The sequence below is a fragment of the Rattus norvegicus genome, chromosome X, assembly GCF_021556685.1.
Source record: "Rattus norvegicus strain SHRSP/BbbUtx chromosome X, alternate assembly SHRSP_T2T, whole genome shotgun sequence".
NCBI classification, from domain to species: domain Eukaryota; kingdom Metazoa; phylum Chordata; class Mammalia; order Rodentia; family Muridae; genus Rattus; species Rattus norvegicus.
The window spans coordinates 122,538,265-122,552,985 of record NC_141554.1 but is presented as its reverse complement, the minus strand read 5'-3'; the positions used below and the strand labels follow the sequence as shown (position 1 = coordinate 122,552,985).

General features: G+C 35.4%; 1 protein-coding gene across 11 annotated transcripts in view; it reads left to right on the top strand.

Moving 5' to 3' along the window:
* Klhl13 (kelch-like family member 13) overlaps positions 1-14,721 on the top strand; it is a 157,259-nt gene that overhangs the window by 119,972 nt on the left and 22,566 nt on the right. For all 11 annotated transcript variants that reach the window (NM_001401133.1, NM_001401131.1, NM_001100854.1 and 8 more), the window contains 2 exon segments: positions 4,656-4,788; positions 5,338-5,534. In NM_001401133.1, the coding sequence (NP_001388062.1) occupies positions 4,656-4,788; positions 5,338-5,534 (330 nt within the window).

Here is a 14,721-nt window from a genome sequence, read left to right as displayed (position 1 = left end):
GGTTCCCATGCTGTACCTCTTTCTAGGCAGCATGTTGTAACAGTTAAAGGTCCATCTAATTTGTTTCCTACCTTTCACAGATACTGTCCTTTTGATCTGTAAAAGCTCTATTTTTCTTATATTTTATCTTGGTTTAAGGTGTTTCTTGAGGGTAACATGAAGAAATATGCTGCTGGTTTGCTTCCTCTGAAAACAAAAAAAATTTAAGCTAAACATAAATGCTAAATATTGAGGGCAAGAGCAAAACTGTCTAATTATTTTAGAGGAGATTTGATTGCTAATAGCTTTCTAAAGAGAGCCAATTTTAAATTAGGCTTTGAAGGAGGGAGGCCATCCATGTGAAAAATAATGGCAGAAATAAAAAGTCATATGATTAGTTACAGTACACAGAGTCATAAAAGTTATGGGTTTATATTTGGGTTAAAGCCAAACTTGAGAAGTCTTTGAAAAGCAATAGTTATGATACAGACAATGATAGAGAGCTATTAGATGTTTTGAAAGTACAAGCCATGTTACATAATGACAATAGTGTTTAGTGTTAATATAAACTTTTATTATGTCCAGCCTATATATCTCTTTTAACTTGAATGCGTCTTTTCCTCTCTGTCCTCTGAATCAAATGAGAGGCAGCCTCATAAAAGCAAAACTCATATTGTTTTGATCAAATGCGTGACATCTTCTTAAACTCATTACTTAGCCTTCTCTTCTTCTGTTCTTAAAATCTTCCATCCTTGTTTGTACAACACATGTCCCATCATTAATTTTTATTGTTCTTGTAAAGATGAATTTCCTGGTTTTGCTCATTCTTCTTTTAAAATTATGGTCATCACATCAGTTATAATATGCTACTAAATTCTTTGCAATGCAGAAGTAAGTAGAAATATTTGCTTATCTCATTATCTTTAGTACCATACTATACATCAGAGTTGCTTTTTATCATGATGGGTATATTTCATTTGAGTGCTCTAGCTATCCAACCAACTTTTAAAATTTTATTGCTGCTTATCTCAATATTATAATTTTATAGCATCAACTCATTTTCCCTTTTAGACAATTATTATGACATTTGTTAGATGAATATGTTTCATTCTTTTAGGGTATGTATGTACATGCCTTTTGTCATCATATTTGAATCTTTGCCACATTGATTAAACTTAATTTCAAGAAGGTAAAAACATCACTGTGCTTATTTGCTCCCAAAGAGTATAGATGTATAGAAATATATAGGGAGATTTATAGAAGGAGAAAAAAGTAAATATTTAGAAGCTGAAGACAAACAAGTTTCTCTTAGATGAGAACCAAGACCCAGCAGAAATGCACTAATAGAGAAGAGAAGTACTGAGACAGAAAAGTGAATTGAAATCAACTGAAGCAATTTTGAGGACACCCTTAAAAGTTAACTATAGCCTAAGCAATGCCCGTAAAACCGAACTCTTTATGTGTAGAGGTGTGGGGAACATATGTTTATAGAAATTATTTAAAAGGAATGAGTACAAAGTTGGTGAGGAGAAATTTTTGTAATGAAAGTGTACACTTTGTGCATGATCTCTACGATCTTTTCTAAAGCTCATCAGAGGAAAAGATTGAGACAGCTCTGATAAAATGCAGAGGAGAGATTGTGGCATGTCAACCCCCAATTGATTCAGTTGTAAGACCACCCCTACATCAAAGGCTCAGGGGAAATCACAAAAGAGGGGATGGGAAGGTTGTATGAGCTACAGGACCTAGATGTCTGCTTCAAGATAGTGTCTTCTATCTTAAAGGGACAGAAGGTGCACCCATGAAATCTCCACAATATGGCTGCCTAAATAAGACCTGCATAATGACAGCATCAGTTGACACTCTGGTGTAGATGGGGAATTCTCACAAAGCCTCATAATTAGATGAATAAATATAAGCAATCACTGGATGCTTGGAGAGAGAGGCGCAGTCTTTCCAGAGACATGCCATCTGGTAGATGCATCCCAAGTGGTACAGCCCCAAACACCAGAGTTGTTCTTAATGGACCCTGTAGTGTGGTGTGTGTGTGTGTGTGTGTGTGTGTGTGTGTGTGTGTGTGTGTGTGTTGAGAAAGTGGGAGGTAGGAGAAAAACAGGAGGGAATCGAGTAAACATGATACGAATCCAGCACTTAGATATGAAAAATCTCAAAATTGAGAGAGGTAAAAAGAAAAGAGTATGAGAATGAGAACAAAATATAGATATATATTGAAGGTGAATTCAAAGGCCTTTCATGACACTAACTTGTACTAACAAAGGGTTGAGTTTTTCATGGCAGTGTGAGTGAATACAGAATGATATCTTAACTAAGCTGATCTGTCCAGATATTAAGGAATGGGCCCTTCCTTTCACAGGAAGTTCATTGTCGCATCAATTGTAATATCAAAAGTTGTAAAACCATCAAAGTTCTGCTGCAATATGTACTGAAATGGGATAGAATAAAGTTTGTATTTGCACACTGAGATACAAGGCTCTTCACTGTTATATAGACATGTGTCAGTCACTACACCTGGGTTTATCCTTATGTGTCTAGACTGTTAAAAAATGTATATTTATAAACTTTTAACTTCAAATTTATTTGATGAAGAATGCGTAAACAAGCTAAGCCATTGGACCCAACCTTTTCTTCTTAAACACTGGCTTAATTCAATTTTTTTCTTCTAATTTTCAACCTTTACAATTCTTTCACAAGCAAGCACTTTAAACACATTCTAATTCTTTCTTGAGAAAAGCTAGGTTTCTAGTTCCTGGCTAATATGACACAAAGCTAGTGTTCTCCCCACCATGCTTACATGGTTAAAGTACTATTTGATTGCTTTTGAATGAAGTAGGGCTATCTTAACTTGAACATTTTGACCAAGGATTTGCGAGAACCCTGGTAAATTCAAAGGCACTGGTCCCCAAACTGCCTGGGCTGGGCTTCTTATCAGCTGAGTGACAAACAGTCTTAACACCACAGCAATGTGCTTATTCAGTGCTTATGGATACTTACTGAATTTTAAAGGCCTGTGCCTTGGACTTAATGCACATTTTACTCCTTAATTCATTAGTAAGGGTCAGTTCTTGTCTTAAGAATGAGAACAATCTCTCCAGGTGGACATTACTTTGGCCAAATGCATTGCTATTCTTTTATATCTGCATTTCTGAATATGAGAGGCAAGGTATGAATTGCAGAAGTAGGGTTTAAGAGTGTTTATATTGGCAAAGGAAAGGGGTATTTATGAAAAGTTTTGTGATTGTGAACAAAATATGCGATTCATTTTTGGAGAAACACAAATATATATGTATATCCTAAAGTATATGTATAATACGTGAATATTTTTCTCTCCTAAGAGGAGCAATGGTTGGTTCAGATAATCTCTCTGAAGTTTTAATTCTATTAAGCTACATATTTACTTTCAAAAGTAATTTTAAAATTATAATGGGATGTATAGATTATGATTTGTATTATACCCATGGATAGAATCAATATTTCCAGAATTGCCTTCTTAGTAAATTATACCTTTTGATTCTTAAATTCTTTCTTAAATCTGTGACACATGACTTTATTTGAAGTTTTGAGATCAAGGAGTCCTTTATATCTGTTCTTACTATGTTCGTTTATTATAATCTTAGAAACTAGTTTACATCACTTTCTATCACCCCTGTTTTGTTTTACAATGAAACATTTCTTTGAAAGTATGGATTGAGTCTGCCACATTCTTCCTTTTTGCTTTATTATCTACTTCTTTATGATTCCCTTTTAGCAGCTTGTTATGGCTCTGTTCATTATTTTTAATAAAGTAATTTATATAATTCATCTTGTAAAACATGTTGAGTGATACACATACATTGAGGAAGCTATCCATTGTAATGAAAGCATTTCATTCTCCTATGAGTAGAGGCAGGGAGTAGAGACATCTGCCCTGGTTTTAGGCCAGCTGAAGGAGTTAATCAACAGGTACTCTTCTCACTGGGTCCTGTCCTTCCTCTCCACTGTAGGGGCTAGCCTGTCCATTCTATGCTAATCCTTTAAGCCTTTGGAGACAATCAAGCCTCCTGTTGGGACTCCCTACATTCCTTTTATCAAAGATAATTAAATCTTTGACTTGAAAGATAATTGGCCTAACAGCAGCAGCAGTAAGCTAAGTATTGGAATATTTAAAGTACAAGCTTTAATTCTCTGAGAGAGTAAACAATTCAGATAATAAAATGAACCCCAGTCTCTAGCACTTGATACAGATAAATACCCTCTCCCTTTCTGTCTCAAGGTGAAAAAAGTCATCAAAATGCAAAATAATCTATTAAAGCCCCACAGCAGTGCTATCTGTGTTAGTATGGAAAGCAATTTTGGAAGGTCAAAGATTTTTGTTTCATGTGTGGGAAAAACAGAAGTAAATGGTCATCTTTTTTTTCTCCAATTAGGGCAAATAGATGTCTCAATAAATTTCACATACTTACCCTGTTTGTTCTTGATGCAAATTGCCTTAGTACTCTATTTTTTATGCAGTAAATTCTATAGATATTTAAACAAAGTAGTTTTTATTCCTTCTGAGAACTCCCTTGACTCTGTTTTCAAAATACCAGAGATGTATGAGCTCATAAGCATAAGTTTAGCACACAGGGGTGTAAGCATTTTCTCCTTGATTCCTTACTCAACTCATATGCTTGTTACAGGGATTTGACCAGCTTCGGCTTGATGGATTGCTTTGTGACGTGACACTGATGCCAGGTGATACAGATGATGCCTATCCTGTGCACCGAGTCATGATGGCCTCTGCTAGTGACTACTTCAAAGCTATGTTTACCGGTAGGTTGCCTTCTGTTACTCTATGTTCCCACATTAATAAGTTAGAAGACATCTATGTGTATGTATGTATATATCTAATACATAATACATATACAGTATATACTATACCTATATAATTGCTAACTCAAAATCCAATATTTTACTCTTTGTCCTTCTAAAAAAACACTTTCAAAAGAAAAGTTCACTAATCTATGTGATTGTGTGTGTTTGAATCATGTTTTCTACCATCTGTTCTACTTCATAGCTTTTTTAAAAAATCTCTGAATGGACTATCATAGATTCTGTGCTCCTATAATATGGTCTTTAATCCATCAAAAGATGTGAAATGACAGAACATTTGAAAGTACTTGTATTATATATGATCTCTATTAGTACAGATAGGATTTCCTCAAGTGACCTTTTAACTGTAAAAAGGTACAAAAGCAAAACTGCGGAATGGATGCTTACTTGGAATAAGACCTTCCCTTGATTTTGCTGCATCTAATTACCAGCAGAACGGAGTTTGACCTTAATTTTATCCACCTTCATTTAATTGTCTTTTCATTTAAGGTGGAATGAAAGAACAAGAGTTAATGTGCATTAAGCTTCATGGCGTGAGCAGAGTGGGTCTAAGGAAAATTATTGACTTCATCTATACTGCAAAGCTTTCTCTCAACATGGACACCCTTCAAGATACACTGGAAGCTGCCAGCTTTCTTCAGATTCTGCCGGTTTTAGACTTCTGCAAAGTATTTCTCATATCTGGGGTAAGATGTTTTATATTTTATTTTTCTTGTGAGACATGCTCATGTAGAATTAGATAATGGCTCAGTTATATAGATATGTAATACTCATCATCAGAAAAAGATGTTGTATAACATGAGGTATAGAAGTAAATGGAAAATAAAACCAGTGAATTTTATAAAGTGGAATGATTCAACAAAACCATTTCCTGTAGTCAAATGATGTAGAATACTAATAACATTTGATAAATGTATATACCTTAGCTTGTTAAATAATTTATATACTTAGATTTGTTTAATTGATTTTGTACACTTGACTTAATTTTATACAGTAGACTTCTTTTATAGAATTGCATAGAAAAGTAATTTGAGCTTCTAGAATTCTGTTTAAACAAGCTCAGCATTTTTTTCTTCTTTGAATATGGGGATGCGATCTTAATAACTAGCAGTTAAGTGCAAACTTGCAAAGACAAGAATCTTTAGTCCTTAGGACATATCACCCTGAAGAGTGGTTAGCTCTTTATCAACTAATCAATGAACTGCAGAACAGTTTCTCTGTTCCTGCAGATATTGTTTTATTTTAGTCAAGACCCTTAATTTTAGTTCAGGAAACTCTGAACTAAATAATCTCCGGTTTATACAGGAACAACAAAATTTCTATAGTTCCTGGAGCCTGCTTTTGTGATTAAAATTATAGTGATAGTGAAATGTTGTCTATTTTCTAGTTCATTATTTGATAGATAATATATTCTCCTATACTGTCACCTTTAATATTGGTAATTTGCTCCTTGGTGTCTTAAGGCTTTTGAACATGAACTCTTCTTTAAACTACTAAATTTTGGAAAAACATTTACCTAATTTCTTTATTAATAAGATGCCTCTTATCAACAAGTTAATCAATAATGAAGATGTGATATAAGTACACAATGGAATGATGAAAAGAATGCATTACTATCATTTATAGTTAACAAGTATAAGCTTGGGGTATATTATATTGAATGAAATTAGTCACACATAGAAAAATGTATTCACACTCATATGAGGAAAATAGTGGTTACCAGACTGCAGAGAATGTAAAGTTAGAGGAGGTTTATGGAGAAACTTGTTAGTAGGTACAGAAATAGAGCTACATAGGAGTATTCTGGTGTTCTAGTATAGCACAGCACAGTGACTATTTCTAATGTTTCATATATTTCAAAATAGTTATAAAAGTATGTTAAATCTTGGTACAATGAAGAAATTATGAATATTTAAGATCATAATAATTACTCTAATTATTACACAGCATACATATACATATATAAACATTACAATGTACAAGTAAACTTATATAAGTAATATATGTGTACATTCAAATTATAATAAAAATTTAAGTATATTAAAAGAACATTTTAAATATGAGAAACTTTCTGTAAGTCTGCAAATGCTCATTTAATTATACTATTGAACCATTTTAATATATTTCTTACCATTTTAGAGTACTCAAATGACTATCATAATTACTTGTTAAGTTTAAGTTATTGCTATTTTAAAGGTTTTATGACAATATGGAAGTATATTATTGACTTGTCATTACTACGGAATAGTCTAAATGAAGTTTATTAACCTCTCATGGGACTGTTTGCCAACATTACTGAATTTGTGTACTAAATTTCATTTTAATCTGATTATGCAAATCCCATAGTATTAACTATTTTCTCCTAACTTCTTGTTACAAACACCATGAGACAGCTTCAAGTAAACTGGGATTGTATTGAATGTATTTTCATAATGTCACAAGTTCAAGGATTAATTTTGTAGTAGCCCTTACATTTTATGTTTGTAGACCCTTTTACATCACTTGCCACTAAGCTTAGCAATACATACGCAGTTCAGAACCAACTAGGGAAAGTACTATGATTTCTGCAGAGATAGTAGTGAAAAATAAGCATATTGACCTATTATATAACAAAAGGTTCGTGTTTATAACTTCAGCTATTTTGATCAATTACTTTACCTGAAAGAAGATGGCAAATTTAGTGTGTGTGTGTGTGTGTGTGTGTGTGTGTGTACGTGTGTGTGTGTGTGTATGTGTGTGTGTGTAAGAGAGAGAAACAGACAAGACAGACTAAAAGTATATAAATATATATGTGTATGTGAGAGAGAGACAGAGACACAGAGAGATAATGTGTATATATTTTATATGTACATACATTTTTGAGGCAGGGTCTCACTATGTATCCCTGGCTGACTTCTAAGACTCAGTTTAGACCAGGCTAGGCTATCCTCACATGCAACAGAGATTTACCTCTGCCTCCTAAGTGCTAGGATTAAAAGCAGGAACCACCACACCTGACTATATTTAATGTTAGCATTTTCCTATAAGACTAATACAGAAGAAATTTTCAAGATAACTATTTAAAAACAGTTTTATTTAGAGAGGTAATCATAGTGATTTTATATATTTGAACATTTGCAATCATTCAGAAGTTATTTCCTTAATGCATTTGAAATACTTGCTGTAACTAAGGCTCGTAACCTTCATTACCGTGAACAGTTAATATTCTTTTCAAGACTATGTTATTCATTCTTAATAGCTTTAGCAGACAAGCTGCCCTCTATGTACTGAGGAGGCTTCAGATTACTATTTACTTGTGCTACAGTTCGTTCTCCAGCTACTTTTCAGATTTCCTTGCCTGTGAACTTCTAGTAGATGCAAATTTTTCTGACCAATCTACTTTGTTGATAATTTCTCTTGCTTACTGCAATGTGTCTGTGTGCTTTTATGGTGGGAATCTCCTCTCTCATGTTTTTTGAACTATGTTTTAGAAAATTGGAGGATTGTTAGTCCCAGGATCTTTATTTTTTCTGGTGCATTTTATTTCTTAGTTGAGCCACTATTTAGCTTTAAACTATTTCTCCCTTCTCAGCAAGTGAAAGTGAAATACAATATTCCTGGGGAACTTTTCTACTTAGAACTTCAAGTTTCAAGATACTATGACTATTTCACATAGGAGGGTTTTTTGCGGAGGGAAACTATTTGGGGTAATTTCTTATTAAGATGATCCTATGTTTTAAAAACTGAGTGCTGAGTCAAAATGTTTTGGCAGAAACAGACTTCATGTTTTTAATTTATTTATTTTTACACCCCAGAATTTATTCCCCTCCAGGTCCATGCCACATCCCATACCTCTTCCTCATACCCCGTTCCCAGTCTCCACAAGGATGTTCCCACCTCACCTACCCCACCATACTTCTAAACTTCCTGGGGCCTCCAGTCTCCTTAGGGTTAGATGCATCTTCTCTGACTGAACCCAGACCCGGGAGTCCTCTGCTGTATATGTGCTGGGAGCCACATCTCAGCTGGTGTATGCTGCCTGGTTGGTGATCCAGTGAGAGATCTCAGGGGCTTCATGTTTTTAATGAAGCATTGAGATTATAGCTCAAATAACTGAAGCACTAATCAAGTTGGAGCTTTGAAAAGAAACATTGCTTTTAATTCTTAATCATGTGTGTGAATAAAGGATGGTGGCTAGGAAAATGTGAATTGGTAAAGTGGGATCCAGAAAGAATTTATGAATGATAGCTTTAAATAGAATGAACTCACTTTTATGTTAGTTAGAATCCACCTTTGTGTAACAGAGCCTGAGGCTCAATACAAGAAAATCAACCTTCTGTCTAATTTCATCATCCTTTAAGATTATTGCTTTTGTCTTAGGGTTATAATTAGTATTATATTTTATGGGATCTGGCAATTTTGTTATTGCTGTATCATTTTCTTTGTTGTTATAGGAAAGAGAACACTGAAATGAACATAAACTACTGATGATTAAGCCCATAAATCAGAATAGATAAAATTATGTATAAAGTTAAAAAACTATCTTTATATGTTGGGAAGGTAAAGGGAAATTGCCTGTTTTTAATCACATACTTTAAAGATATTACATTAGGGCTTTTGAGGCTACCACCTGTCCCAGGCTTCTACCACACTCCCTTTCTCTTCTTTAATAAGCTGTCTTTATATTTATCACTAGAACTTAAAAGTAAAGCGCTGGAGAAATGGCTTACTTGTCAAGAGCCCCAGCTGCTCTTCCAGATGCCTCAGGTTCGAATCTCAGCACGTACATGACACCTAACAACCAATGTAACTACCATTCCAGGGGATCTCTTCTGACCTCAGCAGGAACTAGGCATGTATACAGTACATATATATATATATATACATCCATGTAACACACACACACACATTTCTGTAAAACACACACAGCACAAGTCTTTTGAATAAAAAAATTAAATAGTTCTTTGTCCCTATGACATCATATCACTACAATATTTTATAGCCATTCCTCAAATTACAAATGGACTTAGATCAAGATTTTCATTCATTTAATTTTTTTAGTTTGAAAAACTTGTCATCTATCTTCTCTGTAGAGTTAATTATTATGAATAATAATAATAATAAGCTTGTCTATAGTATAAACCCATTTAATACTAGGTTGCTGAATAGGATACTTGGAATTCACAGGAATATATATATATACATATATATCTGTATATATATATAGAGAGAGAGAACATAAATGTTAAGAATATATACTACAAGATAAATAAATAATTTTCTTTTCTTTATATATGCATAGTAAGTACAATATTTTTCAGTTTCACGTTCCACATATAATAGGAAATGAATATTTGTATTTCTTTGACTTGTTTCACTTTGCACAATATTCTCCAGTATCATTCATTTTCCTGCAAATGACAGTTTCATTGCTTTCTTTATCTGTTCATCTGTGGATGGACACATGTGCTGATTCCCTACCGTGGCTACTGTGAATAGTACAAATGGATGAACATTCCTTTCTGTGCTATGTAACATAGATTGCCTTTGGTATGTACCAGGGAGTGCTATAGTTGGGTCTTTAAAGAAAGATCCATCTTTAGTTTTTGAAGAGTATCTACAGTGACTTCTGGAGAGTTGGGACTATTTGAGTTCCTGTCCTCATCCCAGCCCCATCCTTGCCAACACTTGCTGTCCTTTGTTTTCCTGTTTGCTATCCTGAGTAGGGTAAGGTAGTTTTGTTATTGAACTTGGGGTCACATCTTGTGCCCAAAGCTAGATCTAGCCACAAGTCTTCAACAGTCAAATGAGATTCGTGGAGAAATTTTTATTGGGGGATTCTGTTGTTTCAATAGTCTGATAGATTGAGAGACATAAATAACTCTTTAGAGTATCTTGATTTAGATTTCTCTTGGGCCTATAACCATTTAACTTGCATTCCTCTAATGGCTAAAAATGTTTAATAGTGTTTGATATATTTATTGATCCCAGCTGATCCCAGCCAAGAATGATGAAAATTGCTTAATATATTTATCCATCATTTTTACATCTTTAGATCATTTGTCTATAATTGGATTTGCCCTTTAGTTGTTTTATATATACTTTAATTATCTCTTTGATCTTATCCAAAGGTTCTTTAACTTTTGTCTTCTAATGTGTCCTGTGCTTATGCAGGAATTCTGGCTAGAAATGCGTGCTACATCTTCTGCTCCAATATTTACTTGCTCGATTGCATATGCTTCCATTTTTCAAGTTGGTTGAACTCATCTTTGGGCTGGGTTTTGGACACACTAGAAAGCACTAAGTAGAATTTAATGTGTGGTGTGGATGATGTAGAAGAAACTGAAGTGATAGAATTAGTATTATAAAGGGCTACTAATAGATTTGCTCAGGAAACATTAAGTCACACAAGTGGAATTTATCTATGGGAGCACTGTCTCCAAAAAACCCCAAAGATAAGTAGCATGCTTACCAGGCATGTTAGACATTTATACAATTTAGGATGCAGGGATTTAAATGTTTACTCATTTAAATTGATAAGTTTTGATCAGCCACTAGGCTTTGATTTTCATTACAAAAGAGATAGCACCTACATAAAACTAGCCATTAGAAAGATATACCTCTACCAGGCACCCGGGGCAGGCAGGCAGCATTGGGTAAACCATGATTCAATAAGTCCAGGTCTGCCAGTAACCCTTTGTTCTCTTACCAGGAAAATACAATTCTGCCTGGTGAGTAAGATGATTTCCCCAGTAACAGTTATTTGAAAAAGAACAACACTGGGATACTTAAAATAATTCTGGCAATATTGAAATTCTTGTAGTGTATATCTGCCTAAATGGCCAGACTTAGAGTATCTTGTCTCTAGTTGTTCGAGTGCAACCTGGGGTTGGAACCCAAAAAGACATTTAAGAATGACAGTAGCAGATATAAAATACATAAGCCTAAGGGGTTTATCATCCAGTGAAATCTTTTGAGCATCAATTTGGACATTAGCCACAGTCAACCAGGAGCTTTCTTTAGTAAAGAGATTACTTTATCTCTAAGTGTGTGAAGGGATTTCTCACTGAGGAGGTGTATTATTTCTATTGTGTGGTTGAGTGATAGTTGAAATTTTCAGATTTTTTTTTATTAACTTGAGTATTTCTTATATACATTTCGAGTGTTATTCCCTTTCCCGGTTTCCGGGCAAACATCCCCCTCCTCCCTCGCCTTCTTTATGGGCGTTCCCCTCCCCATCCTCCCCCCTTACCCCCCTCCCCCCAACTGTCTAGTTCACTGGGGTTCAGTCTTAGCAGGACCCAGGACTTCCCCTTCCACTGGTGCTCTTACTAGGATATTCATTGCTACCTATGGGGTCAGAGTCCAGGGTCAGTCCATGTATAGTCTTTAGGTAGTGGCTTAGTCCCTGGAAGCTCTGGTTGCTTGGCATTGTTGTACATATTGGGTCTCGAGCCCCTTCAAGCTTTTCCAGTTCTTTCTCTGATTCCATCAACGGGAGTCCTATTCTCAATTCAATGGTTTGCTGCTGGCATATGCCTCTGTGTTTGCTGTATTCTGGCTGTGTCTCTCGGGAGAGATCTACATCCAGCTCCTGTCGGCCTGCACTTCTTTGCTTCATCCATCTTGTCTAATTGGATGGCTGTATATGCATGGGCCACATGTGGGGCAGGCTCTGAATGGGTGTACCTTATGTCTCTGTTTTAATCTTTGCCTCTCTATTCCCTGCCAAGGGTATTCTTGTTCCCCTTCTAAAGAAGGAGTGAAGCATTCACATTTTGATCATCGGTCTTGAGTTTCATTTCTTCTAGGCATCTAGGGTAATTCAAGCATTTGGGCTAATAGCCACTTATCAATGAGTGCATATCATGTGTGTTTTTCTGTGATTGGATTACCTCACTCAGGATGATATTTTCCAGTTCCGACCATTTGCCTACGAATTTCATAAAGTCATTGTTTTTGATAGCTGAGTAATATTCCATTGTGTAGATGTACCACATTTTCTGTATCCATTCCTCTGTTGAAAGGCATCTGGGTTCTTTCCAGCTTCTGGCTATTATAAATAAGACTGCGACGAACATAGTGGAGCTCGTGTCTTTTTTATATGTTGGGGCATCTTTTGGGTATATGCCCAAGAGAGGTATAGCTGGATCCTCAGGCAGTTCAATGTTCAATTTTCTAAGGAACCTCCAGACTGATTTTCAGAATGGTTGTACCAGTCTGCAATCCCACCAACAATGGAGGAGTGTTCCTCTTTCTCCGCATCCTCGCCAGCATCTGCTGACACCTGAGTTTTTGATCTTAGCCATTCTCACTGGTGTGAAGTGAAATCTCAGGGTTGTTTTGATTTGCATTTCCCTTATGACTAAAGATGTTGAACATTTCTTTAGGTGTTTCTCAGCCATTTGGCATTCCCCAGCTGTGAATTCTTTGTTTAGCTCTGAACCCCATTTTTAAATAGGGTTATTTGTCTCCCTGCGGTCTAACTTGAGTTCTTTGTATATTTTGGATATAAGGTCTCTATCTGTTGTAGGATTGGTAAAGATCTTTTCCCAATCTGTTGGTTGCCGTTTTGTCCTAACCACAGTGTCCTTTGCCTTACAGAAACTTTGCAGTTTTATGAGATCCCATTTGTCGATTCTTGATCTTAGAGCATAAGCCATTGGTGTTTTGTTCAGGAAATTTTTTCCAGTGCCCATGTGTTCCAGATGCTTCCCTAGTTTTTCTTCTATTAGTTTGAGTGTGTCTGGTTTGATGTGGAGGTCCTTGATCCACTTGGACTTAAGCTTTGTACAGGGTGATAAGCATGGATCAATCTGCATTCTTCTACATGTTGACCTCCAGTTGTACCATCACCATTTGCTGAAAATGCTATCTTTTTTCCATTGGATGGTTTTGGCTCCTTTGTCAAAAATCAAGTGACCATAGATAGGTGTGTGGTTTCATTTCTGGGTCTTCAATTCTATTTCACTGGTCTATCTGCCTGTCTCTGTACCAATACCATACAGTTTTTTTTAAATCACAATTGCTCTGTAATACTGCTTGAGTTCAGCGATAGTGATTCCCCCTGAAGTCCTTTTATTGTTGAGGATAGTTTTAGCTATCCTGGGTTTTTTGTTATTCTAGATTAATTTGCAAATTGTTCTGTATAACTCTATGAAGAATTGGATTAGAATTTTGATGGGTATTGCATTGAATCTCTAGATCGCTTTTGGTAAAATGGCCATTTTTACTATATTAATCCTGTCCGTCCATGAGCATGGGAAATCTTTCCATCTTCTGAGGACTTCTTCAATTTCTTTCTTCCGAGTCTTGAAGTTCTTATTGTACAGATCTTTTACTTGCTTGGTTAAAGTCACACCAAGGTACTTTATATTATTTGGGTCTATTATGAAGGGTGTCGTTTCCCTAATTTCTTTCTCGGCTTGTTTCTCTTTTGTGTAGAGGAAGGCTACTGATTTCTTTGAGTTAATTTTATACCCAGCCACTTTGCTGAAGTTGTTTATCAGCTTTAGTAGTTCTCTGGTGGAACTTTTGGGATCACTTAAATATACTATCATATCATCTGCAAATAGTGATATTTTGACTTCTTCTTTTCCGATCTGTATCCCCTTGACCTCCTTTTGTTGTCTGATTGCTCTGGCTAGAACTTCAAGAACTATATTGAATAAGTAGGGAGAGAGTGGGCAGCCTTGTCTAGTCCCTGATTTTAGTGGGATTTCTTCAAGTTTCTCTCCATTTAGTTTAATGTTAGCAACTGGTTTGCTGTATATGGCTTTTACTATGTTTAGGTATGGGCCTTGAATTCCTATTCTTTCCAGGACTTTTATCATGAAGGGGTGTTGAATTTTGTCAAATGCTTTCTCAGCATCTAATGAAATGATCATGTGGTTT